Source organism: Chiloscyllium plagiosum, unplaced genomic scaffold (assembly GCF_037043375.1).
Source record: "Chiloscyllium plagiosum isolate Xiang-an unplaced genomic scaffold, Cpla_swu_hap1 HiC_scaffold_5, whole genome shotgun sequence".
Lineage (NCBI taxonomy): Eukaryota > Metazoa > Chordata > Chondrichthyes > Orectolobiformes > Hemiscylliidae > Chiloscyllium > Chiloscyllium plagiosum.
The window spans coordinates 12,976,830-13,004,610 of NW_028270143.1; the positions used below are offsets into that span (position 1 = coordinate 12,976,830).

Below are 27,781 nucleotides of genomic sequence, written 5' to 3' on the forward strand. Positions count from 1 at the left end.
TGCTGGGTGTTTGTAACATAGCAACTGGTGGACGCTAGCATTCTGCGGGCGTGCATACTTCACCCGGCAAGTGGTGGAATAAATCGAAGGGACATGACGGAAATAAGTAAACGCATAAACAAGAACATGCCGCTCTCTGCCTTATCTGGCTTCAGTTTCATTCCAGAGAGAAGGGACCACAACGAGCTAACTTACTTCGGTAACCAGAAGAAGGTGCGTGTACCTTCCAAACAGAAACTTTTCTATGACTTTTGCCTCTCTCTGTTATTAATTGTAAAAGCTGCTTATCACGTGAAGTCTCTGCAGACGGCAACCCAACCGACTCGTTAAAGCCACCTTTCAAGAGAAAAGATTCAGTAGTGAGAAACATTTTCTCTCTCTCAAATATAAGCTAATATTGTAAGAGGTTTGTCACCTTCTTTAGGGAGTTGAAACTTTATTGCTGGAACAGCACAGCAGGTCAGGCAGCATCCAGGGAACAGGAGATTCGACGTTTCGGGCACAGGCCCTTCTTCAGTTTCCTGAAGAAGGGCCTGTGCCCGAAACGTCGAATCTCCTGTTCCCTGGATGCTGCCTGACCTGCTGTGCTGTTCCAGCAATAAAGTTTCAACTTTGATCTCCAGCATCTGCAGACCTCACTTTCTCCACCTTCTTTAGGGACCTACTTTATCTTTAACATGCCAGAACACTGAAGTTTTGTTGGTGCAACTGAAAGTGCTTAGCAATTTTTAAGAAAAAACCTTTATGTTCCGTGTGTATGATTATGGCAGTCCTATTTTCCTCCCCTGTCTGCTGCGCATCCCCAAAGCCCTGTGCTTTTTCTGTTTTGCAAATGTGTAACTTGCTTAGGAACTAACTAATTCCAATAAATCAGTGAGAAAAGCAATCGCCCTCTCGGAGCATGACAACTGTATAGATGGAGTACAAACTTTGGGTTTGGATATTTAAAGCCTGTAGTTTCGGAGTAGGGTTAAAATGAGAGAGGAGCCCTTTTGAAGAATCTGATCATGACTTTTGAAGAATCTGATCATGGTTAATCTGTGCTGCTTGTGATAGACTACTGAAGTCAGAACTAATCTAGAATTTTAATAGGTAAACATGGTGGATTTGGCCTTTTTTTGCAACATTTAAAAGGCATTTGGATGGGTATATGAATAGGAAGGGTTTGCAGGGATATGGGCCAGGCGCTGGCAGTGGGACTAGATTGGGTTGGGATATCTGGTTGGCATGGATGGGTTGGACCGAAGGGTCTGTTTCCATGCTGTACATCTCTATGACTCGTTTGAATAAACCTCTCTTTTTTCCTGGCACCAGTGGAAGCTTCACGTCATTGCATAAAAGGTTCAATGATAATTGATAGGGCCTGATAGGCAGACATTCCTGTAACTTCACTCCTGCTCAACAAAGCCCCATGTGCTCCAGCAGAATCCTCTGACAATTTACTCTGTGATAAGCCCCCAAGATACAAACCTATCTTGATTTAAATTGGGCCTGGACATGGTTATAGGTGGATACCACAGTTCCTGGAGAAGGGCCTAGTAAGTCTCTGGTTCAGAAGCAAACAGGTCCAAGAGAAGCATTGAGTCCATGGCAATTACCCTGGCAGTAATTACCTTTTTTATGCTAAAGCCAAAACCAGCTCCTCCAGAGCAGGTCTCTAGTTCCTCATTGGTTGCATTAATTCTGCACTGACTCCATTGTGATTGTACGTATATTATTTTTAAAGTGGTGGTTCACTGAAACATAGACATCAAATGCAGATTTTATTTGTGTAATAAACATGTTTTTAAAATCTAAATATAGAATAGCTTAAAAGATCTAATACCATCACTTTAGTGAGTTAAATCCAGAGAAATTACCCTTTTAAATCAAATCCTTATTTGATTTTTAACTACGACTCCCCAATTCTGCACTATATACATTTTTTTTTTGAAACATTCTTCCCTGAACACTCAAAACTAAAAGTATAGAGTTTCTCAATCTTTTTGATGATCTGCAAATTTCTAACCAAAACTCCTGGTCTGGAAACTTTAAGGTAAACTTTTACACTTCAGTAACTGAGCTTTCCCTGAACTGTCCTGCATTCCATTTCTAGGGGAAAAAACTACATCCATCTCATGGATTGGAGCAGGGTGTACCTCGGATCCATTTGGCTTGCTCACTGGTTTAGTGCTCATTCACTTGTGCCTCTGTCAGTGCTAACAGCATCCATGACTTATTTTACTTTGTCTATTGGTACTTTGCTCCCTCAGCGGGATCTTAAAGATTCTCAATACTTCTGTCTTGACTTGACTTTTAGTGCAGACACAAAGCCAGGAAGCTCGTCATAGTTGTCAGCCGACATCAGTCAATGAGGTGGGCACGTTAGTCATATTCAGTCCAATTCATCCATGCCAACTGCTATCTTCAATTAATCTAGTCCCACTTGCTAGCATTTGGCCCATATCCCTCTCAACACTTCCTGATCATTTCCCCATCCAGATGCCTTTTAAGTGTTGTAAGTGAAGCTCATTCCATTCATGCACTACCATGTATGGAAAAAGTTGCCTTTGGGTCCCTTTTTAAATCTTTCCCCGCTCTTTAGTTTGGACTCCTCTACCCTGTGGAAACCACCTTGGCTATTCATCCTATCCATGTCCCTCATGATTTTATAAACCCTAATAAGGTCACTCCTTGGCCCCTACTGCACCAGCCTATCCAGCCTCTCCCTACAGCTCAAACCAACCAACCCTGGCATCACTCTTGTAAATCTTTTCTAAACCATTTCAAGTTTCACAATGTCTTCCGATAGCAGGGAGACCAGATTTCAATGCAGTATTCCAAAAGTGGCCTCACCAATGTTCTGTACAACTGCATAATGACCTTTCAACTCCTACAGTCAATGCACTGACCAATAAAGGCAAGTGTATCTCACTACCTTGTCCACCTGTGACTCCACTTCCAAGGAACTATGAACCTGCACCACAAGGTCTCTTTGGTCCGCAGCACTCCCCAGGACCTTATCATTAAGTGTATAAGTCTGTCTTGATTTGCTTGACTAAAACACAGAACCTATCATTTCTTTTTTTAATTTCAAAAATATACTTTATTCATAAAAATATTTTGATCTGTACAATTGGTCATGCCATACGTACGTAAACATTCCATTTCTTTGCATACAGAGATCAGAATTTGTCATTTGGTAAACAAACAGACCTGTATATACAATCATGTATCCATATGTTTAGCTGAGGTGTCAGCAGAGCCCACTTACTGCGTGGGCCACTCTGTTCTTTGGCAGGCAGATGTTACATGGTGGTCTTTCCCCACTGTGCCTTGGCGGCAGCTGCCCCAAGCTTCATCGCGTCCCTCAACACGTAGTCCTGGACCTTGGAATGTGCCAATCTGCAACACTCGTTTGGGGTCAGCTCCTTCAGCTGGAAGATCAACAGGTTTCAGACAGACCAAAGAGCGTCTTTCATCGAGTTGATGATCCTCCAGGCACAGTTGATGTTCGTCTCGGTGTGCGTCCCGGGGAACAGGCCGTAGAGCACGGAGTCCCGCATCACTGCGCTGCTCGGGATGAACCTCGACAAACACCACTGCATTCCTCTCCAGACTTCCTCTGCATAGGCACATTCCAGAAGGAGGTGTGTGACAGTCTCGTTCCCCCCCCACGCAGCCGCTTCGAGGGCAGCGTGCGGTGCGGCTGAGAGTCCGGACGTGCATAAAGGATCTCACAGGCAGAGCCCTTCTCACCACCAGCCAAGCCATGTCTTGGTGCTTGTTGGAAAGTTCTGGCGATGAGGCATTCTGCCAAATGACTGACAGTCTGCTCAGAGAACCGCTCAACAGGATCCGCCCTCTCCTTTTCCCGAAGGGTCTCAAGGACTCTATGTGCTGACCACTTCCTGATGGACTTGTGGTCAAAGGTGTTTTTCTTCATAAATTTCTCCACGAAAGACAGGTGATACGGAACGGTCCAACTAGTCGGAGCGTTCTGCAGCAGTGAGGCCAGGCCCATCCTTTGCAACACCGGGGACAGGTAGAACCTCAGTACGTAGTGTTTGTGTTTGCATACCGGGGATCCACGCACAGCTTGATGCAGCCACACACAAAGGTGGTCATAGGGTGTGTTTTTTTTTTCCCCCATTGCCCAGAGCTTTGTACATCGAGTCCCTTCAGACCTTGGCCATCTTTGATCTCCATACAAAATGGAAGATGGCCCGGGTGACTGCAACGGCGCAGGTTCTGGGAATAGGCCAGACCTGTGCCACATATAACAGCACTAACAGTGCCTCACGCCTGATGACCAGGTTTTTACCCGCGATGGAGAGCAACCGTAGCTTCCATCTGCCCAGTTTCTGCCTCACTTTCTTGATACGCTCCTCCCAAGACTTGGTGCACGCCCCAGCCCCTCCGAACCAAATACCCAGCACCTTCAGGTGGTCGGTCCTGATGATGAAGGGGATCTAGGATTGGTCGGCCCAGTTCCCGAAGAGCATGGCCTCGCTGTTGTCTTGGTTGACCTTGGCTCCCGAGGCCCGTTTGAACTGGTCACATATGCATAAGAGTCTGTGCACGGACAGCGGATCCGAGCAGAAAACGGCAACATCATCCATGTACAGGGAGGCCTTAACCTGCAGGCCCCCGCTGCCAGGAATAGTCACCCCTCTCAGGCTCACATCCTTCCGGATGGACTCGGCAAATGGCTCTATGCAGCACACAAACAAGGCAGGAGAGAGATGTCAGCCCTGCCTGACTCCAGATCTGACTGGGAAGCTATCTGATTCTCACCCATTGATTGAAACTCCAATGACCAATGTTGATGTAGAGCAGTCTGATCCAATTGCAGATTCCCTCCCCAAAGCCCATTTTGGAGAGCACATCTCTCCTATACCTGTGTGATATCCTGTCAAAGGCTTTCTCCTGGCCCAGGCTGATGAGGCAGGTGTCCAACCCCCTGTCCTGCACGTAGGCGATCGTATCCCTGAGGAGTGCGAGACTCTCAGCGATCTTCCTGCCCGGTACAACACAGGTTTGGTCAGGGTGGATCACCGATTCCAAAGCAGATCTGACCCGGTTGGTGATGACCTTTGCCAGGATTTTGTAATCTGCATTTAATAGTGAGATTGGTCTCCAGTTTCTGTTTCTCCCTCTCCCCCTTCTGCTTGTAGATGAGGGTGATGATGCCTTTCCTCATGGATTCACTCATGGTACCTGCCAGAAGCATACTGACATACACCTCCAGCAGGTCCTGGCCAATCAAGTCCCACAGAGCAGAATAGAGCTTGACCGGTCAGCCGTCGCTTCCGGGAGTTCTATCTTTGTCGAAGGACTCAAGGTCCTTGGTCAGCTCATCCAGAGATAGCGGCTGGTCCAGCCTCTCCCGTGTTCTGTTGTCTAAGACCTCCGTGATTGAGGACAGGAATGACTGGGAGGCCGCGCTGTCGGTTGGCTTCGAGTCATAGAGACTGGCATAGAAGGATTTGCTGATTCTCATGACGTCAGCCTGAGATGACGTTACCGAGCCATCTTCTTCCTTCAGGCTGCTGAGCACTGAGGCTCTCTTAGTGCACCTTCTGGAAGAAGAAACGTGAACATGTCTCGTCCTGCTCCACGGAGCGGACCCTGGACCAGAAGATTATCTTGGAGGCCTCCGAGGCAAAGAGCGAGGCTTGCTGGCCCTTCACCTCCTGGAGGTCCTCCGTGACATCGACCCCCATTGTCTGCAGTGGGAGCAGGTTCTGCATACTTTCCTGGAGTTGGGACAGTTTTCCCCATTTCTTGCTTTCTTGCTTTCTTTTCTTTCTTGCTTTCTTTTCTTTCTTGCTTTCTTTTCTTTTCTTCCTTCTGAGGACAAAGAACCTTTTGGTCTTCCCTTTTATTGTTTCCCACCAGTCCACTAGAGACTCGAACAGGGGCTTCACAGTTCTCCAACCTGCATAACCCCTCTTGAGCTCCTCAATGTTTCCTGGGGTCAACAGCTTGGTGTTCAGCTTCCACATTCCCTTACCAACTGCTCATCCTGTAGGTGACAGTCGGCCAGCAGGAGGCAGTGGTCAGAGAAGAACACCAGCTTGATGTCGGTGGATCTGACTGAGAGCATTCGAGACACAAACAGGTAATCTATCCTTGAGCAGATAGACCTGTCTGCCCATGACCAGGTGTATCTACGCTGTGCTCCATCTGTAGAGGTACTGAAGACGTCATGCAGCTTGGCATCTTGACCGTTTCCATCAGGACTCTGGACATGGCATCCAGTTTACTATTTCCAGCCCCCCCCCCCCCCCAGTTCGTCCATCTGCATCAATGATACAGTTGAAGTCTCCGGCCTGGATGTAGCCAGCAACAGTGGAAGCTGCTGCAGGACGGCCAATTGTTTACTCTTACCCACTGGGGCATACCCATTAATCAGTCTCAGGGGAGCATTTCTATATATGACATCAGTGACGAGGACGTGCCTGCCCACCACCACCTTGACCTCTGAGATGGTGAAGTTGCCTCATCTCAACAGGATACCCAGGCCGGAAGCGCAGCTATCGTTGCCCCCCCGACCAAACTGAAGGCCCATGGGCCCACGAGCTCGACGATCTCCTGTAGATGCTGAGGTGTGGTATCCCACACTCCTACAGAAACAGGACATCGGTTTTAATGTTGGCCAGGAAGGCCAGTGTAGAGACACCATCGCGGAGCAGATTTAATGCAATGCACATTAATACTGGCAAATTTTATCAGGTTACCAGTGTCCATTTGCTGCTGGTCCAGCCTCTCCATTAAACTCCATCTGCCACTCATTGGCCCATTTGTCCATCTGATCAAGTCCTGCTGTACTCCTGCAGTAACCTTCTTCAGATTCCAGTACACTGCCAATTTTGGTGTCATCTGCAAACTTACTAAACATTCCTCCTGTATTCACATTCCAAATGATTGATATAAAATATACAAAGCAGTGAACCTAACACCAATTCTTGTGCTACGGCATCATGTTATGTCAATGACGCATATGCACCATTGGCTAGCTCTGTACTCCTATTTCATGGACTTCGGCAAAAGTCTTAGGAGAGTTTGATCCAGGGAGACACCCATCTTGGCAGAGGGTCCTGTACAGGAAGTCAAGGCTGCCTCTTTCAATCCAGTGGCTTAGGCACAGTAGGCCAGTTGGGGTGGTCGGGAGTGCATGCCTGTACAAGTCCATGGTTGACCTTCTGGGTCCAGTATGATCTATCTGGGGTCATGCAGGAACATAGTTGGGGAATTGTAAAAGGGCAACATCATTATACAGACACCAATATACTAAAAGTGAGACACACCTGGAAGCACCACATGCTACAATAATTCTTAGGCATTAAACCACTGTATATGGTCCAAATGCTGACCTCCAGCACACTTGGCAACATTTTATATCAATCCCAATATTGGCTGTGTTCCACAAGAAATGTGGTGCTGCCTGGAAAGATCAATCTCAGGTGCTAAAATAGTCATTGTCTGCCATTTTCACAGCCTGCACAAAGTACAGGACATGCTTGCTTCACACATTGGATGATCTAATGTTGTGTAGTGCTAAGGATGGCTGGACTTTGAAGGTACAAAGTTGCAGTTGGGGCTAGACAGACGTTTGTTCACACAATTGATGAAGAAAAGTGAACATACATTTTATAAATGTAATGTATTTAAATTGTCACCTGTGTGCCATCAGAAGGTCTTGCTCTTTCCTTCTGTCTCGCAATGTATTCTGCAGCTGGATGGAGGGAACCTGGGTGGAGCCCAATAGCTTTGGAGGTTTATCAGGTGACCTTGAGGCAAATGTTTTGTGGCTAGAGTGCCCAAACCTGCATCGTGTGGCCTGCCCAGAGGAAGGTGGAGCCTCCTTGGCTTGAACTGCCTCAGAGCTAAGGGTCGATAAGGAATGCCCAGCATCCCTGAAGTGTCCTGACACAAACCTCCTGGGGCTGTATGTAGTTCCACCTCTGGGTGTCTACTGGCATCGCCCTGTCTCCTTCTGAGGAAGGTACACCTGGAGTGAACTCACGATCCCTTGTCCAACTATTGCTTTGCCAGTGGTGCAGAACCTGTATGGCTAGAGTGATAAGAGTGCAGCTCTGTGCACATATCTAGCAGTCACAGTCTTCTAGATCTGGCTCTCCATGGCAGCTGCTAACATGATAATGGAAGCAGCTAGATGATCACCTACTTGAGGAGGCAATAGGGTTCCTACTACATTGCTGAAATCTTGCAATCTTTGTTACAAATTGGCCCCTGCCTTTGACAGAGCAATGTCTGCCTATACTTATCAATAAAGTCACAAACTGCTGACCCCATGGGATCCTCTGCTTGGGACTGAGCAGATACTTGGTTTCTGCAGCCTGCTGAGTATTGATGACCTGGGATCTTTCTTGGCCAGCTGTAGACACACGACGTGCTCACCAGCAGGTGCTACTGATTCTAATCTAGGTAACTTTCCCTCTGGTGTTAGTGTCTGAGCTGGTCGGGGCTCAGGAGGTAACGTTGCCAGGTTTGACTTGATTTATTGTTGTGCCTAATTATAGTGAAAAGTTTTGCACGCAGTAAAGTCAGACCATAGGCTGTTTAGACAGAGCAAGGAATACAAAGTTACAGCTGCGCAGGAGGTGCAGAAAAGCAAGATCAACATTAGGTTTGACATTGGAGAGGTCTATTCAACAGTCTAATAATAGCAGTAAAGAAACTGTTTTTAAACCTGCTGGTTCATGTGTTTAAGCTTCTGTATCTTCTGCCTGATGGAAGAGAGCATTACCCAGGTGGGATGGGTCTTTGGCAGCTTTTCTGGGACAACGAGATGTGGAGATGGAGTCCACGGATGGGAGGTTGGCTTGGGTGATGCTCCGGGCGGTGGTTTCTTATGGTCCTGGACAGAGCAGTTGATATACCAAGCTGTTATGCACCCAGCTGGAATGCTTTCTGTAGTGCGTCTGAAGAAGCTGGTCAGGGTCCTTCTGGACTTGCTGAATTTCCTAAGCCTGCTGAGGTGGAAGAGGCATTGTTGTTGTGCTAAGCTAAAATCAATCCTTGATTATTTTAAATCCAATAGCAAACTTTTTTGCTTTTCAATGTTTACTCCCTATCAGTATTACCACACCCCTATCACCTCCATCCCCACCCCCATTCATCTATTGTACTCTTTGCTACCTTCCCCCTCCCCCATTTAACTCTCCACCCTGGAGGCTCCCTGCTTCTATTCCTGATGTAGGGCTTTTGCCAGAAACGACGATTTTCCTGCTCTTCGGCTGCTGCCTGACCTGCGCTTTTCCAGCACCACTATGATCTAAACTCTGGTTTCCAGCATCTGCAGTCCTCACTTTTGCCCATAGTATTACCAAACAATCTTCCACTAATGTTCTGGAGTGCCACTAGGGATAAGAGAATAAGAATAAACAATGATTCACATTGGATTAGGTCATTGTTCCAGAAAGGACTCTGCTTTTAGCACCTCGCAAAAGGATCAATACCCAATTATTAAACTCTGAAAGTGGTATCACACACCCTTTCATGACATCATGTTGAGCCTGAAACTCTTGCCTATCTGACCACTGTTGAGATCCTGGAGCTAGCCATAAAAGTGGCCTGGGTCAAGAGGAAGAGAGTGGTCACCTCCTGCTCGCCCTCTGCAGTATCAAGGAGCTAATTAAACTGCTGTGAGGATTCTAAGCAGGGCTCGGCCCAAGATGCAGACCTTGGTTTTGCCGAGGGGAAACAGGTACCTCCAAGGTTAAAAATGACCAGATTTAATGCAAGGTCAGAGAAAGAGGAGATTTCATTAGATAGAGAAAGTGATGCATCATGTTGAAAAGGCAGAATCTGTGATCAGAAGAATACCTCCGTACAGATTGCGTCTTCCACTTTTTCTGCATCAAATTGCATCAAAATAAGAGGGAGGAGGGTAGTGTGGAGTGACTTTTGTTGAAATTTTCCACCTGTTATGAAGCTTTAAGAGTTACTTGTGATGTTTCCAGTGTGATTGTCACTTCTGTGTGTTTTTAACCCTGATTTAAAATCTTTGCATTTTGTACACCTCAAATTTTGTTCACTTTGACCTTCTGCATAACCTAATAGGACCAAGAGTGAGCCATTTGGTCCCTTAAGCCTGATTTGTCAATCAATAAAATAATGATCTGGTCTGATTGTAGCTTTAAGACTACATTCATGCCTGCCTCCCATAACTTTTGACTCACTTGCCAGCTGCCTACCTCCATCTTGAATGTATTCAATGACGCACCATCCACTGTTATCTGGAGTAAAGAATTACAAAGACTAAGTCTTTCTGAGAGATGAAATTATTCCTCACCCCCATCTTAAATGGAGACACATTTTGAAACTGCCCTGAGTTCTATATTTTCCCCATGAGAAGGAAAACATCCTGACCACATCTACTCTGTCAAGTCCCCACAGAATCTTGTACATTTCAATAAGATCAGCGCTCTCCTGCTAAATTCTAGTGAGTATAAGACAAACCTGCTGAACCTTCTCTCTTAAGATACATCCATCCAAAGAATCACCCTGGTGACACTTTATTGAATGTCACCAATAGATCCAATCTAATGAGACCAAACCTATATGCAGTAGTTTTGGTCTCTCCACAGCTTTGTACAGTGGTAACAGGACTTTCATTTTGCATGTTCCATACTCCTTGTGATAAAGGTTAGCATTCTATTTGCCTTCCTAACTTCCTGCCATATCTGCACACTAACTTTATGTATGAGAACATTCAGACTTTGCAGTTGGTACAGGAGGCAACATATGAAGATTTGAGAGGCAGACAAAGGAAGGAGAGAAATGGCAGCACTTTGACTGGGGTCCCCACTTCCAAGACCTTTCTCCAACTTTCCTCTTGTAGGTGACCTGCTATTCCCTGCTAACCTTGATTGTGGCACACGGCTAATCTTTTTGTGCCAATGTTCTGTCAGAGAATCTTTTCCAGCATTGTATAGATCAGCAAGGGATTATACTTCTGCTTGTTTTCAGAGGCAGGCTTCTTCCTCCAGTCCACTAGGATTAAAATGATTCTATAGGTCCTTATAGACCCCAGAATGATTTCCAACAATGTCTTTGCAGCTCTGAGCTTGTTGAAACTCCACCCTTTCTGATATATTTGTCAGTTGTGAAAAGATTATTTGCAGGGGTCTCTTTAAAAAATTTTTCAGTGCAGCCTTAAGATCCTGAACAGCTGGCAACTCACTCATCTCTGAAATTGTTTTGATTAGATTAGATTAGATTAGATTAGATTAGATTAGATTACTTAGTGTGGAAACAGGCCCTTCGGCCCAACAAGTCCACACCGCTCCGCCGAAGTGCAACCCACCCATATCCCTACATGTACCCCTTTTACCTAACACTACGGGCAATTTAGCATGGCCAATTCACCTGACCTGCACATCTTTGGACTGTGGGAGGAAACCGGAACACCCGGAGGAAACCCACGCAGACACGGGGAGAACGTGCAAACTCCACACAGTCAGTCGCCTGAGGCGGGAATTGAACCCGGATCTCTGGCGCTGTGAGGCAGCAGTGCTAACCACTGTGCCACCGTGCCGCCCACATGTCATTGGATGTCATTGCATCACCATAGTGGGTGAATAGGTACCTGGCAACTAGCACTCCTCCTAGTGTCAGTGGCCTGGGGCACTGCTCCCTCACCCATCTACGTAACTGTGGGTGTGAGGTCCTGAGCATCAGTGACTCAGTGCTGCTGCTGGTGGGGAGGGGGGAGGAGAATCTGGTAGGCAGCCTTTGCTGATGGTTCCTCCATGTCCTGAGTAACATTTTCCTCTGAAGTCAAGAGTCTCCTCCAGAAAGGATCATTTCCGCTTGGTTGATATGCTCAGCGCACTGGCAACAGCTGTAATATGCAAAGCACTTGTTCTGGGTGGCAATCTTTGACTAGTTTGACGTCAGGAAGGGCCAAGTTTGTTTCTGCTTAATGGCATATTTCTGTTCCCATGTTTCATAAACAGATCAGAAAGATAGGACAAAAGCTTGGCCTCATCTTTTGTTTACCTTTGCTGCCTGGACATCATAATGTGGAGAGGTTTGGCCATCTGTAATACAACCCAAAACATTTTTATTTCATTTAAATGATTGCTTTGCCCCATCCACCTTCCAACCAGCCCAAGTGAAGTTTGGCGTGAAGAAAATCAGGGTGCTGAATAGGCTTTCAGGGTAGGTTTTGTTTGCTTTCCTCTGTTGGGTCAGGAGAAAGGAAATATTGCTTTCAGTTGAGCCAGGAAACTGTTGGGTCACTTCTGCCTGGATTGATACAGCTTCATCAATTTGTCCCGAGGATTCTGACACAAAATAAGGGGTAGGATTTCCAGATGCACTTCAGAACCAGTGTATCAGGACAAACTTGGATCTTATGCTTGCAATTACTGGAATCAATCCAAGAGAGCTTGTTGTTCATTTGAAGATTGTGAGCAGGTTGCTGATATTAGAGCTGCCAACACCTGTCAAGCGAGGTGGGTGCTGCTGGGACAGTTAAGTAATCTGAGGGCATGTCAAAGTGGAGGCAATTTTCGTGGAGAAAAGGGAAACTAGTGTGCTGAAAATTTAAACTGCTGGTATGGCCATTGCTATAGGTGGCCCCTTTTCTTTTTCATCGGTCAGAAACAGAAATTTTCTGAAGAAGGGTTGCTTGACTTGAAATGTTAATCTGCTTTCTCTCTGATGTTGCCAGACCTGTTCAATTTTTTTTTCCAGCAATTTGTTTTGTTTCTATTTCCAACATCTGCAATTTTTTTTTAGATAATGACAGCTCTTGTTCCTGTGGCCTTTTGGCCTACCTCAGGAAGGTCACTTACATTAATTTGGTGGATTCTGCTTGTGGCTGGAAACATTCTGACCCCAGTACTATGTTGGTGATGCTTCAAATGCCTCCTAATTTAGGATAATAAATTTGCAAAACTGCAGAATGCTCCATTCCTGGGAAACATCATTGGTAATGTAAATTTGTCAGGGAGATGTCCCTAATCAGTTTGGCATTATTTTCCTGCCCCTTGCCTCCATTGTTCTCAGTTTAAATCTTCCATTATGTTGTTACACCAAGCAATTCTGGCCAAGTTGAGTGCACTCCTTGAGTTTGAGTATGGTTTCTGAAAGAATGGGCGGCACGGTGGCACAGTGGTTAGCACTGCTGCCTCACAGCGCCTGAGACCCGGGTTCAATTCCCGCCTCAGGCGACTGACTGTGTGGAATTTGCACGTTCTCCCCATGTCTGCGTGGGTTTCCTCCGGGTGCTCCGGTTTCCTCCCACTGTCCAAAGATGTGCAGGTCAGGTGAATTGGCCATGCTAAATTGCCCGTAGTGTTAGGTAATGGGTAAATGTAGGGGTACGGGTGGGTTACGCTTCGGCGGGTCGGTGTGGACTTGTTGGGCCGAAGGGCCTGTTTCCACACTGTAATGTAATCTAAAAAAAATCTAATGTTATTTATGAATTCATCACAACAGCAACCAAAATAATTCTTATCCAGACTTTAAATAATGTAACTTCTTCTTGGTAACTAAGAAAGCTTAAAAGTTTAAAAAAAAAAGGGTTGGCTTTATTAATTTAAAATTTTAAAAATTGATTGGAAGGCATTAATGTTTAAATAGTTCATTCAATAAGTCTTTATAGAAATGGATTTGGTTTGTTTCATTTATCTGAGATGCAGCCATTTCTTTAAGAGCACTGTGTGGATCATGGAAGGCTTATAAACCACAATTTCTTTTCCTTTTTATTATAACAACTGAAGAATATCCATATTAAAGGAATGCCATACTGCAGGAGACCTTTTGATTTTATGCATGATAGTTGAATGCATTTAATTGGTATCTTGTAAAGGTATATCCTTTCAAATAACAGTCCATAACATTACCAGTCTTTGCTGTTCATCTCCCTGTCGCTGGTAAATTTCAGCAGTGAAATGATTCTCTTCTGGCAAAACATCACAATGCCTTTTGTACATATACCTGAATCAGATGAAAATTCATTCAAATTCTATACAGCAACCTACAACATATTCTTTATTTTTTTTTGTCCTCCTGACTTGCAAAAAAAGGCAATGCTCTGTCTTGGAATGACGGCATTAAATGAATCAAAGGTCTCCCAGCAAACATAATGAGACTTGAACCCATACATAACCTGAATCTCTGGATTACTAGTCCAGTGATATTTCTACTGTCTCCCCAGTATGTACTACTGACTTTAAAGTAAATAAGTTGTACATAACACCGTATACTCAATTATTCTGACTTTGAATTGTTGTTTTGATTAAATAAACACATCATTTACATTGTAGGAGCAGTTTGATAACTCTTAGAGGTGCCAAGGATATTACAGATTTAAGTACTCCAATAGGTTGCCTCTTATTTTTCTTATTAAAAGTCATATGTATGTGCAATCAATACCTAGTGCCTTATGTACAACGTGTATAATTGCAATACAAATCATATTAACATCAGCATCAATTGAAAATTGAGTCAACAATAATTTCTGTCCTGAAAGTTGAGCAACAATCACTTGCCTTACAGATCCATGTTGATGATTATGCTCCAAACGAGACTCCCATAACCCTGGTTCTTTTAACTTGATCAATATATCATGCTCAATTCACATCCCCTTTAAATGTAGCTATACTTGTCACCTCGATGACTTTTTGTGATGAGTTTCACAATCTAACCAGTCTCTCTGGCTAAAGCTATTTCTCCCAAATTTCCTATTGGGTTTGTTGGTGACTGTTCCTGACCCATAGTTCCATAAATATTCTTTGTAGCCTTTACCCATGCTTCTGTTTGTTACTCTTTTAATATAAATGGTTGCAATTCACTCAGTGTATCATGACTTTTCCTCAGAACTGAAAGGTGTTGAAAATAGTTTACTTTTCATATGTTTGGCAGCAGGGAAGCAAGATAGCAAATGGCAATATAGAAGCCCAATGCAAAAATTAATGGGTTGTTAGGGGGTGGGGGGTGGAGAGGGAGGCGGAGGGAGAGAGAGTTAAAAACAGCTGTAAAAAGAATATCACTTAAGGTGTGAAAGGAAGCGAACTGGTCCTTTCTATTAAGTACAAAGTAAATAAGATATATAACGTGACTGTGGAGAGGGTGGTGGGGGAGGGAGTGGACGGGGAGATAAATGGACATACTGCAATCAATTTCTGATTTCAATCTTGAGACCTTGAGAAAAATGAGGTGTTGTTCTATGAGCTTGCATTGTGCTGTGTTGGAACAGTGCAGCAGGATCATGACAGAAATGTTAGCATGAGAGTCAAGTAGTTTATTCAAATATCAGGCAAATAGGTGGGGGGCCAGCATTCTGGCAGGCAGGTTTGCCACTGTAACACAGGCATGTTTAAACTAAGAAGTGGAGGAGAGGGGACAAACTGGAAATTCAAGCAACAAGTTAAAGGGGAAGTGAGAATAAGAGAAGTTAAGAAAGACAACAGAATCAACTGAGCAGAAAACTCGAGGGATCCTACAGTATGGTCAAGTGAAATAGGGATTGATAGGATGGGTAAAGGGAGTAACAAGTTAAAAATATGCACAAAGCATACGAAATAAGGTGGATGAGCTTGAGGCTCAGTTGGAAATTGTCAGGTACAATGTTGTGGGGATAACTGAGACGTGGCTTCTAGTGGACAGGGCCTGGGAAATGAATATTCAAAGCTATACATGCTATAGAAAGGACAGACTGACAGGCAGAAGGGGTGGGGTGGCCCTGTTGGTGAGGAATGATATTCAGTCCCTTGCAAGGGGGAAACGTAGAATCGGGAGATGTAGAGTCAGTATGGATAGAACTGAGAAAATCTAGAAAGGCTCTAATGAGAGTTATGTACAGGCCCCCAAACAGTAGTTTGGATGTAGGGTGTAAGTTGAATAAGGAGTTGAAATTATCCTGTCGCAAAGGTATTACTACAGTTGTTATGGGGGTTTTCAACATGCAGGTAGACTGGGAGAACCAGGATGGTACAGGATCCCAAGGAAGGGAATTTATGGAGTGCTTCAGAGATGGATTCTTAGAACAGCTTGTACTGAAGCCTCCCAGGGAGAATGCAATCCTGGATCTGGTGTTGTGCAATGAACCGGATTTGATCAGTGACCTCAAAGCAAAGGAGCCATGAGGAGGTAGTGACCATAATATAAGTCTTAATCTGTAATTTGAGAGGAAGAAGGGAAAATCGGAAGTGTCAGTATTGCAGTCGAACAAAGGGAATTATGGAGCTATGAGGGAGAAGCTGGCCACAGTTCAATGGCTCAGTACCCTAGCAGGGATGACAGTGGAACAACTATGGCAGGTATTTCTGCATATGACGAGGGAAGTTAAGGACTGTATAAAGATGAGAGAAGTATAATATAGCAAAGATGAGCGGGACGCCAGAGGACTGGGAAACTTTTAAACAGCAACAGAGGATAATTAAAAAGGCAATCTGTGGATGTAAAAATGAGGTAAGTAAGCAAACTGGCCAAAAATATAAAGGCGGATAATAAAAGCTTTTTTAGGTATGTGAAAAGAAAAGAATGGTTAAGACTAAAATTAGTGCTCCAAGACAGAAATGGATGAATTTATGGGGAACAAGGAAATGGCAGAAGAGTTGAATAGGTGCTTTTTGCTTGTGTCTTCCCTAGTGAAGACACATCCGTCTCTCCAGCTGTAATTGTGGCTGAAGGACCTAGGGTAATGGATGAACTGAAGAGCATTTACATTAGGCAGGAAATTAGGTTGGATAGACTGTTAGGTCTAAAGACTGATAAGTCCTTGGGACCTGTTGGTCCGTATGCCAGGGTACTTAAGGAGGTGGCTCTTGAAATCGTGGTTGCATTGGTAATCATTTTCCAATGTTCTATAGATTCAGGAGCAGTTCCTGTGCGGATTGGAGGGTGGCTAATGTTGTCCCACTTTTCAAGGAAGGAGGAAGAGAGAAAACAAGGAATTATAGACCGGTTAGCCATTCGTCAATGGTAGGAAAGATGCTGGAGTCAATTATAAAAGATAAAATTACGACTCATTTGGATAGCAGTAACAGGATAGGTCAGAGTCAGCATAGATTTACAAAGGGGAAATTGTACTTGACTAATCTTCTAGAATTTTTTGAGGATGTAACTATGAAGATGGACAAGGGAGAGCCAGTGGATGTAGTGTACCTGGACTTTCAGAAAACCCTTAAAGTCTCACATAGGAGATTAGTGAGCACAATTAGGGCACATAATATTGGAGGCAAAATACTGACTTGGGATTGAAGATTGGCTGGCTGACAGGAAGCAAATAGTAGTGATAAATGGGTCCCTTTCAGAATGGCAGGCAGTGACCAGTTGTGTACCACAAGGTTCGGTGCTGGGACCGCAGCTGTTTACAATATACATTAATGATATAGAAGAAGATATTAAAAGTAATATTAGCAAATTTACTGATGACACAAAACTGGGTGGCAGGGTGAAATGTGAGGAGGATGTTATGAGAATACAGGATGACTTGGACAGGCTAGGTGAGTGGACGGATGCATGGCAGATGCAGTTTAATGTGGATAAATGTGTGGTTATCCACTTTGGTGGCAAGAACAGGAAGGTAGATTACTACCTAAATGGAGTCAGGTTAGGGAAAGGGGAAGTACAACGAGATCTAGGTGTTCTTGTGCATCAGTCTCTGAAAGCATGCATGCAGGTACAACAGGCAGTGAAGAAAGCTAATGGCATGCTGGCCTTCATAACAAGAGGAATTGAGTATAGGAGCAAAGAGGTCCTTCTGCAGATGTACAGGGCCCTGGTGAGACTGCACCTGGAATACTGTGTACAGTTTTGGTCTCCAAATTTGAGGAAGCACATTCTGGCTATTGAGGGAGTGCAGCATAGGTTCATAAGGTCAATTCCTGGAATGGCGGGACTATCATATGTTGAAAGATTGGAGCAACTGGGCTTGTATACGGTTGAGTTTAGAAGGATGGGAGGGGATCTGATTGAGATGTATGAGACTATTAAAGGATTGGACACTCTGGAGGCAGGAAGCCTGTTTCTGCTGATGGGTGAGTCCCGAACCAGAGGACACAGTTTAAAAATAGGGGGTAGGCCATTTAGAACAGAGATGAGGAGAAACGTCTTCACCCAGAGTGTGGTGGGTATATGGAATGCTCTGCTCCAGAAGGCTGTGGAGGCCAAGCCTCTGAATACTTCCAAGAAAGAGATGATCGAGCTCTTAAGGATAGTGGAATCAAGGGTTATGGGGGTAAGGCAGGAACAGGATACCTATTGTAGATGATCAGCCATGATTATTATGAATGGTGGTGCTGGCTTGAAGGGCCGAATGGCCTACTCCTGCGCCTATTGTCTTTTGATTATCCAACTCAATACCCTGTTCCCTCTTTTTCCTCATATCCTTTTGATCCTTTTAGAACAATATGTAATTCCTTTTTGAAAATGTCAGTGCTTTGGCCTCAACTGCTTTCTATGACAGAGATTCCACAGGCCTGCCATTGTCCGGGTGAAAACAATTCTCCTTATTTCAGTGCTAATGGCCTACCCCAGATCCTCTGGTTCTGGAATCCCTAGCCATTAGGAACAAACTACCTGCATATATCCTGTTAGTCCTGTTCAACTTTGTAGGATTCTATAAGATCCACACTAATTCTTCTGAACTTCAGTGAATATAGTCAAAACTAATTTGGTTTCTTTTCATATTTCAGTCCTGCCATCCCAGTGTTATGGGCCCGGCCAGACCCTGCGCAAAACATTTCAATAAAATAGCCCGGACCCTAACTTTGTGAGTTGTTTTAAGCAGGGGGAGATTCCGGGGGGGGGGTGCAGCCGGCCTAAACAAAACAGAATTTATTTGCAATTTTTCCGAATGAAACACAAATGAGAACAGCCTATAGAATAACAATCCATCTAAAAACCAACAGACTATCCCAAGTTAATGATGCTCTTCCAAATTCCTGCAACAATCCTCATAAACACCCCTTGACAAAAAAAGGTAAAATCAAACACAGGGTTTAACGAGAGAGGGATGGCAGAGAGATTCATCACGGAACACCTTCTTCCATGGAGCTCCTTCATGGATCTGCAGCCTCAAAGATGACTGACTGCTTGCTTCGAACAGCCAGAATACTAAACCCAAACCAAACCAGGGAAAGGCTAAGCTGGGAGAACTGGCCACTCTCCTTTCATTGTACAAGGTTTTAAAAAAAAACTTGATACATTTTTTTTACCTGAGGCAGTATCTGTTTGCAATAATCAAACTGACCCTAAAACGCTTCAAACCTAGACTTTTTGGAATTGCTGCTTTTACGACCTCTGTGGAAGAAAAGCCAAGGACAGCATAACTTTGTTAAAGGAACAGCCTAATCGCACCACGAATCAGTGCGAGAAACTTCCATTGCCACTCCCTCCTTAGCCAGAACATCTTGCCAATATACCAGGTATGGTCTCAGCAAGACACTGTACAATTTCAGCAAAACATCCCTGTTCCAGTAGTCTAATCCTTTTGTTATGAAGGCTACCATAGTATTTAGCTGCTTCACCATCTGGTGAAGCTGGATTTTCCTTGGAACTGCTTTCACCTTGGCACCAGAACCCTTCTAAATTTACCAAACAAGCCACATTCATCTCAATGTTCAGGGTATGAGATGCGCTTCTGATGAAGTTAGTGGCAAAGCAAGTGAAAGTCCAAGGGAATTGGAGGTCAGAAAAGTTATAGTGATGGAAAACTAAGCAAAATAAATGTTATTTTTGAAGACTTAGGTTCTTGTTGTATTTGTTCATGATTATTGCAGTAGAAATCAATTGGTTATTACATTTTTATTAAACTGAATAACTTCAAGTAGGAATTATACTGCAATGTGAGTTGACGACGATTTTACTTGGTTCTGAAAATCTTTTCTTTTTAGGAAGTATCCGTGCTGCTTTATGATCAGGTTTTTAAAGTTCAGGAAGGGTACAATAATAAGACTCATCGTGATGATCGTGAACATAGCCACAACCAAGGTCTTAATGTCAATGATGAGGTATGTTACTAGCCATTTTTAGATAAAAATTATGATCATTGAATTGTTATACCCTGATGAGTTGCTATAATCAAACTTGCAAAAGAGTGGTAATTAAAGCTGCACTGTCCCTTCAAAAGATGATTGCAAGTATTTAACGTTCTCTTTATAGCAACTCTGTTGTTTTTGTCTTATCATTGAGGACAATTCATTTTTCCTTCAATTATGATGCAATAAATGCTATTCTGTAGAGTTCTTACATTCCATATACAATATATATTGTTTTTAATGGTTTTACAGCATTTCTAAATACTCCAAAGAACATTATACACCAAATGTTATCCTGCTACTCACTATCAGTAAGATAGTGAGATAACAAGGTAGAGGCCTCCAACCTTGGGGACAGGGTAGATTCTTCACCCCTACCCCCACCATGATTTTCCTACAGGTTATCCTTTCTTTAGATGTTGCTTCTTAACTTATTTACACCCGACATGGGAGCATCCTGAATTGCTGAGTTGTATTCAGAAATGGGGCCAATTGAGTTCCATATTCCAGTCTTTACAATGGTTGCATGGCAATCGTTCTTGTCACCTATAAACTGAACGGCATTCTTTTCTGATTCAGTTACCCTCTAAGAACAAGTTAAATAAATAATTAACTTTTTTTTACATTCGATTTGATGGAATTGAAAATAATTACTTAAGACACCAAGTGTTCCTTTCTTCCTAGCAACCAAAGTGGATAGAATTTGTCCCCTTAAGTTTTTGAATTTAGATCATAAAAGCTGAAAAGTTTCATGAATAATCTGGTTCCCTTGTAATTTACCCAATTTGTATGGTATCCTACTTTTAAGCTTGTAATATGATTTTTCATTTGTCGCTATTGTGACAATACTATGGTTGTAAGAGGTGTATTTTCTCTTTCTAATGGAGAGGTTGAGACACTGGTTTAGAGTGCTCTCTTTCAAGGCAATAAAGTAAACAGCTAAGTCCTTGGGGATTGTTTTAAAAAAGGTAGAACAATAGAAGCAGTCTGAGGGTGGGGTGGTGGAATCAAGCTCCCACAGAACCAGGATCTTTAGCTTTCAGTAACTGCTGGGGTTTTGAAAGCTGCTCCCGCTCTCTTACTCACTCTGTCTCTCTTTTTGCTCCAGCTAAAAGCTTGGGTTCTCTTCCTGCTGTTAGAATTGCATGTGAGACAATCTATTTTACTGACTTTGCCTTTGCCAAGGTTATGCTAATGAGATGTTGCTGTGTTGGAGCAGTTAATGAGGAGTTTATTATTTTTAGTATTTCAATACATTTGCAGTTAAGCCTTTTTTTTATTATGTCTGTATTTTAATTATAGTGTCTGAATAAAATGTTTTGCTTTGAGCCTAGTAGTTTTGACCAATCGAATTGCATCCAGTATATAAAGCCAGATATTTGCCTTTAAAAATAAGAATAATAATAGGGGGTAGCTATCTCCTTGACATGTTTTGAGGGGGTGGGGGGGGGGGGGGTGCGAGGTTGCTCTGGTCCATAGGACTATTATTTTTATATATGTAGATTAAAGAAAAAATATAATGTAGCGCCCTATCACAATCCCAAAGTGCTTCACAGTCAATTAATTACTTTTGAAATTCAGTTGCTGATATTAGGTAGCAAAAGCAAACTGGGTTTGTTCAATATATCATTTCAGTTGCATAACACTGTAATCTTTTGCTATAAATTCTCCACAGCTACCTGACCAAGGAGCAGCGCTCAGAAAGCTAGTACAGGTGTACAATCCTTTATCCGAAATGCTCGGGACCAGCTGACTTTCGGAATTCAGAATGTTTTGAGTTTCAGTATAAGTGACAGTTTGATAGTGAAATTTAAAAAAAAATCTTTCAGAAGAACAGACTTACTGTGAGTAAAACAGGCCCTGAAACAAAATTGAGGTCTGCCAGTGCTGGGCCACGTTCCCACACTTCACATCTGAGTGACACACATCGAGTGGGTGTGGACTTGGGTTAACTGTTTGCACACCAAAAAGTCCTGTTAATGAGGAAAACAAACTTCACAAAAAAAACCTTTGGACTTTGGAGCTTTTCGGATTTCAGATAAAGGGTTGTCTACCTGTACTTCCAAATAAACTTGTTGGACTGTAACCTGGTGTTGTCAGATTTTTAACTTTGTTCTCCTAAAGGAGCCAGAGTTGCTTTGACAACACATGTTGAAATCTGAAGCTATGTATATTGATGCTGGGGGCTCAAATTTCTTTCCATCATGTGACTGACCAGAAATCTCTCCTGCTCTTCCTGTATGCTCTTGAAGTATGTTGAAAGGATTTACAAGTTGACACTGTTTTGATGCAACGTTTGGCCATCAAATCCTAGGCTGGGAATTGAACCTGGTGCTTCTGGCTTAGAAGCAGGAATTTTATCCATCACAACAGAAGTCTTCCATCTTTTTTGTGATGGGGAGGGAATATTCATCAAGAGTTTCCACTGCCAGTAGCTGTGCTGGGAATGTATGGGAGTCAGTGGAGGATGTGGTGCAGTGTTCTCCATAGCTGAAAGATGTCATCTAAAAGTCAACATCTAAACTGAACATGAAGAATGTTACTTAGGTTTATAGTGTCTATGGAAGTATACTACAGCATGTCAATTTGATCTATTTTATCCTCATTACCTGTGAAGGTATTGAATAGAACAACTTTTGCAATTTTTCCCAACATAGTTCATATTGGAATCAATTCATAATTTTGAACAATGATATAATCAGAATGGTGAATTAGAAAATTATGTTCATGTGTCTTCTCTCCTGGGGCAAAGCTAAACTGATCACTCAATCAGAAAAAAAGCTATCCATTTTGAATGGAAAGAAAAAACATTTAATACGGGAAGTATGAAAAAATTCAGAATTAGTTTTGTTGAGTTTGGAGTTTCATGAAAAATACAAAAACAATAAACTATTGAATAACAATTGCATGTTTAAAACATCATTTAGTTTGTTCTGTTAGTACCATGAACTGTTTTAAGAAATACAATTGAGTAATAGCTACTTGTTCTCTTTCAGGAAAGAGCTCGAACAGTTCCAGTCTTGTCGTCATCCTTCTACGGTAAACGCCCTGCACTTGAATCACCAAATCGAACTTTTGTCAGAATTGCCCGAGTCCAAACAGAGTTTTACAGAAGGAATGGTATTGCTAATTATTTGGAAGAGGATCAGCATTGAAAGACCAGTAAAATCAGACTCTTATGGACTCATTTTTTCTGTAATTTTAATATTGTTTTTAAAATATAGATTTTTAAAATAAAAACATACATTCTTGATTAAGAATTGAAAATCGTTCAAGCTTAAAAAATCGGAATTTGTAGACACTGGCTTTTTTTTTTTGAAACACATTTTTCCATTTCTTCACACATGGGTGGTCATCCATGTACCTTATCTGCAGCCAATTGAGTCCCCTTGGAGCTTCCATGACAAGCTCCCTCCATCCCTATTGCATTTTCTACTTTCCCTCCAACACCCCTGGATCCCCCAGGCAGAAGACGTGAGACATGGGTGTCATTGGCTGAGTCAGCACTAACTAGCTATTCCATATCTTTGAGCATTGTGTAAGGTGTAGGGGAGACTTCATCTGAAATAATATCTACAATACTGGACACTGTACAACAGGAAGGGTGTTAAATGTAAATCTTGCAGTTCAGAGAAGCTTTTTTTTTAAAAAAAATGGCAGTCCACTACTTTTCTTGATATCAATAAAATAGCTGTTCCCAGGCCTGGATCACCTTACATTTCTTGACAAAGTCAGGGCCCATGCCGTAGACTCCTTTTGCTTTTTGGAACTCTGGTTGGCTGTTATATCAGTAATTATCTCCGTACTGTCAGTGATCTCCTGGATTTGGGAAAATCCATCACAGGCAAAGAGGAGATTTGAGCTTTGCTGCCAGCAATGGCATATCTGTTTCAAACTGTATGTGGCTCTCTGCTGTTGTTGACAGCCGCACTCTAACGTGTTTCCCAATTCTCCATTTCTCCCATGCCTCTTGATATAAAGCAGCAAACGACTGCACCAAACCCTGTTGTTGACCTCCTCTTTTAATTGCTGGTTCTCCCTTCCCACTGTTCTTTTGAAAATGGCAGTGATACCATCCAAGATTGTGATTTTTTTTTTCTTCTAAATCATGGGTGATTTGAAGAGCCAAAAAATAGAATCCTAGTGACTCATGGGTTGGCTGGATGATAGTCATCCTCATTCACTTCATAACTGAAGACAAATAAATTTATTTCCTCCTCGTCTTTGTAACCTCCTTGATTATTTTCTTCTTTCTGAAGCTTTTCTGAAGGACGTGTAGGGAAAACAGGACAAACTAAGAGTTTGCCTCTCCAACCTTTCTGGTGTCAAGATACTGTGAATTGTAATTATTTAGGATTTGAGCAAAGTTTAGTAATTAATACTAAAGCTAGACTAGTTCTACACTGTCAAACTGACCTGCAAATCATAGGTCTATCATACTACTATCATAGGGCAAGCCAGACAGAGAACAGCCAGGGAATTCCTAGAAGCATGGCATTCATCCACAAACTCCATCAACAAACACATCGACCTGGACCCAATATACCAACCACTACAGCGGACAGCTGAAACTGACAACTGGAAGCGGCAGGGACAGACCACTATAAACACCGGAGGAAACATCAAAGAAGTGCTTCGCACGAGGCTCCCAAGCACTGATGATGTCGCCTAGCCAGGGGATGAAACGTTTGCAACAAAAACTTCCAGCTCGGCGAACAGAACCACAACAATGACCTGCAAATCTACTAAACTGATGGCCAGAGGAGTGGCAGGCAGTGTCATTTTGACTTGCCTTCATGTTTCCCAGCCACACTTAATTACTTATTCAATGAGTGAGACACACTTCATAAACTCCCACTAGACCTTGGAGATTTGATTGTGTGAGTTTCTTTTCCTGTTGCTATCACAACAGATTTTTTTTTCCCCCTCATTTGGGTCTACTTGGCAAGTCCAGAAATGGAAACTTCTTTCCAATTTTGCACAAATTATCGAGTGAGGTATGAGTTCTCACGTTCTGAAATGCTATCCAGGATGTTAGTGTTAACATAATGTTATCCCTGCTTTGGAAACTTTGACCGGTTTATGTATTTAAAAACACTTCATCCAAGCACTCGTGTCAGTGAAGCTGCCAAAGGAGCACATAATTCGGTTTGTGCTACAACTCTTCTATGAATAAAGTAGTTTTAATAATGAATATGATGAGAATGTTTCCCAAGTTCCCAAACTATTTACTCTGTCTGGTTCTTTCCATCTGAGAAAGGATGTTACCCTAAGTGATCCATCTATTTGAGCTGGGGCATTGGAATCTCCTTTTCTGACAGAACTGACTCTTTTCCATGATATTGGGTCTCACAGGTTATGGTGGATCTTCTGAGTTATCTTCGGTTTCCATATGGCCTTCCTCCGCACGTCTTTCTGCATGACTTTGCTACTGGAGTAACTTCCAGCTGTGTATTCTGATTGCCCTCCTTGTCAGGAATGTTCACAAATGGTCTATGGCCATTAAGGTCACGAGCAGCTTTCAAAGCATCCAAGAAGGGGGTCATGCCAATACCTTTCACTGTTGCTGTGCTGGGAAAGTGTGAGGTGCATGGCCAATTTAGAATGTCCAGTTTTGGGCACTTGACCACGCTATTGTTTCCCTAGTCTTTTACAACAGTTGCTGCATGTTTATACAGGCCAAGTGGTCCATCACCCCAACAGAGCACGCCCATTCTATATGGAATTTACGCTACCTCACTATCCATTAAACTGTAAATGAGTTTGACCCCCATGAGTTACACTGGTCAGTAATGCAAATCATCAGCTTTCATTAATCCCACTTCTGTATAATACAAATGAGAAAAATAGCCCCAAAGATTTATTATCCTGTTTATGAAGTCACCTGATAAGAGATAGTACTCTGAAAGCTTGTAATTTCAAATAAACTTGTTGGACTATAACCTGGTGTCGTATGACTTCTGACCTTGTCCACTCCAGTCCAACACTGGCATCTCTACATCAAACCTGAAGAGTGGGCAGAGGACATAGCCTGTTGTCGCTGGCTTCCCCATCTCAGCCTCACGTTTGAAGTGAGATTTTCACCTGCGGCTCACTTATTAGAAAGTCTAGCCTCAAAAAGATATAGATCATTTGAGGCAACTGTATAGTCTCAGTTGCATTACCTGGAGTGTTATTGGCCATTGCGGGGACCATAAGCCATCCTCATAGTTTAAGTGCAGGAGCTCATAAGACTGGTTAATTGCAGGGCAATGAGAGTGGGGATGGGAGGCTTTATGGGAATAGGGTGTAGGGAACTTTTCAGAAAAGTTAGATTAGGAAGGAGAATCCAGGTCTGTGTGGAAGGACGGAACAGATCATGACACTAACTGGACAGGAGGCCAGTGATGGAGGTGCCTTTCCTTCCCCATGCATTGCCAAGCAAGGTGATCTGCTAGGTGTCTTAACCACCCAATTTTCTAACTCCTCCCAATGCTCAAATTATTACTGCTGGTTGAGATATTTAGGGGCCTCAATTGGGATGAGAAGGGCACTTGCCAGTCTTCAGTGCCTCTCCCATTCGAAATTGTCAGCAGACGGGCCATAAAATTCTGCCCAGAGAGAAACCTTGATGCATAAGAATTATGTGAGTTTTGTTTTTGTTTTTCATTTCCCAAATATCAGTGAAGAATGGGGCAGTAATTAAACCATAATGAAATAGCTTCTTCTTAGACCCACTTCCACTGGAAGTTGTAGTCCAATAGCAGGCAGGGTCACACAGCATTGCCCTTTGATGAGAAGGGCACTGCTTGTCACTGGCCACTTGGGTGTTTCCTTTCTTCTTGGTGGTGGAAATTGAATAACGAATAGTACACTTTGTGTCTTTCACTGTGTCTCACACCTGCACACACACAGCATGTGTGCTGGGGAAAAATAAGCAGTTAGGCGGTAAAGGAAGAAAAAATTAACCAGGGGAGTCTGGGAGTGTGGCGGATTGGTCGAGAGCATTTCTTGGAGTTTTCCACTTCTAAGGAGATTTGGGTTTGAATTAAAAAAAATAGCAGGCAGCACGTATCCACTCAATTTACTCGAGAAGTGCATTGATTGCCATATTGGCCTTGGCTACCCAATAGATGTCCAAGGCATTTAACTGATGCTGATGCTGTGAGTAATTTTTTTGGGGGGATACATAGCTGAAGATTGCCACTTGATAGCTAGTTTTGTGCTTTTCACTTGTAGAACCAAGACGAGTACTCTAGCTACTTGAACTCTTTCCAGTTGCTTATTTCCTGACTCTCCTGAGACTTTTGCCAAAAAGAAATTGGCCAATCCTGCTGCACATTATCCCTCCCAACTTGCATGTATGGTGTGGCTGATGGGTGCAGTTCACTGATGTTATTTTATTTTCACTTGCAGATGTATTTGCCATGGACCTGTCAGCCTCGTTAGGCAGGAGTAGAGAGCCTTTAAGGTTATGAAGAGATGTGATCCAAATACCATGTGGACCCATAAATATATCTTGAACATTTAAACACTAGTAACTTTGTTTTTGTTGTGGCCAATGTCTTTTCCTTAGCAATGTTGTACTTGCCAGGAGTGAAGAGTGTGGTGCTGGAAAAGCATAGCCGGTCGGGCAGCATCCGAGGAGCTGGAGAATTGACTTTTTGGGCATAAGCCCTTCATCAAGAATGAGGCTTGTGGGTCGAGGCTGAGAGATAAATGGGAAGAGGGTGAGGTTGGGGGAAGTTAGCTGGGAAAGCGCCAGGTGGATCAAGGTGAAGGAGAAGGTGATAGGT

At 43.1% G+C, this 27,781-nt stretch overlaps 1 protein-coding gene across 2 annotated transcripts; it reads left to right on the top strand.

The window, feature by feature from the left end:
• Window positions 1–27,645, top strand: cfap90 (cilia and flagella associated protein 90). 2 transcript variants are annotated; one of them, XM_087986813.1, is made up of 4 exons: window positions 1–213; window positions 19,863–19,979; window positions 23,003–23,045; window positions 27,402–27,645. In XM_087986813.1, exons 1-4 carry the CDS (start codon window positions 94–96, stop codon window positions 27,461–27,463), a joined length of 342 nt encoding a protein of 113 aa, XP_087842939.1. In that variant the 5' UTR covers window positions 1–93; the 3' UTR covers window positions 27,464–27,645. The 2 variants fall into 2 exon arrangements, with proteins under 2 accessions (XP_087842939.1, XP_043546949.1); XM_043691014.2 differs by lacking the exon at window positions 27,402–27,645 and having other exon boundaries at window positions 23,003–23,312.
• The last annotated feature ends 136 nt before the right edge of the window (window positions 27,646–27,781 follow it).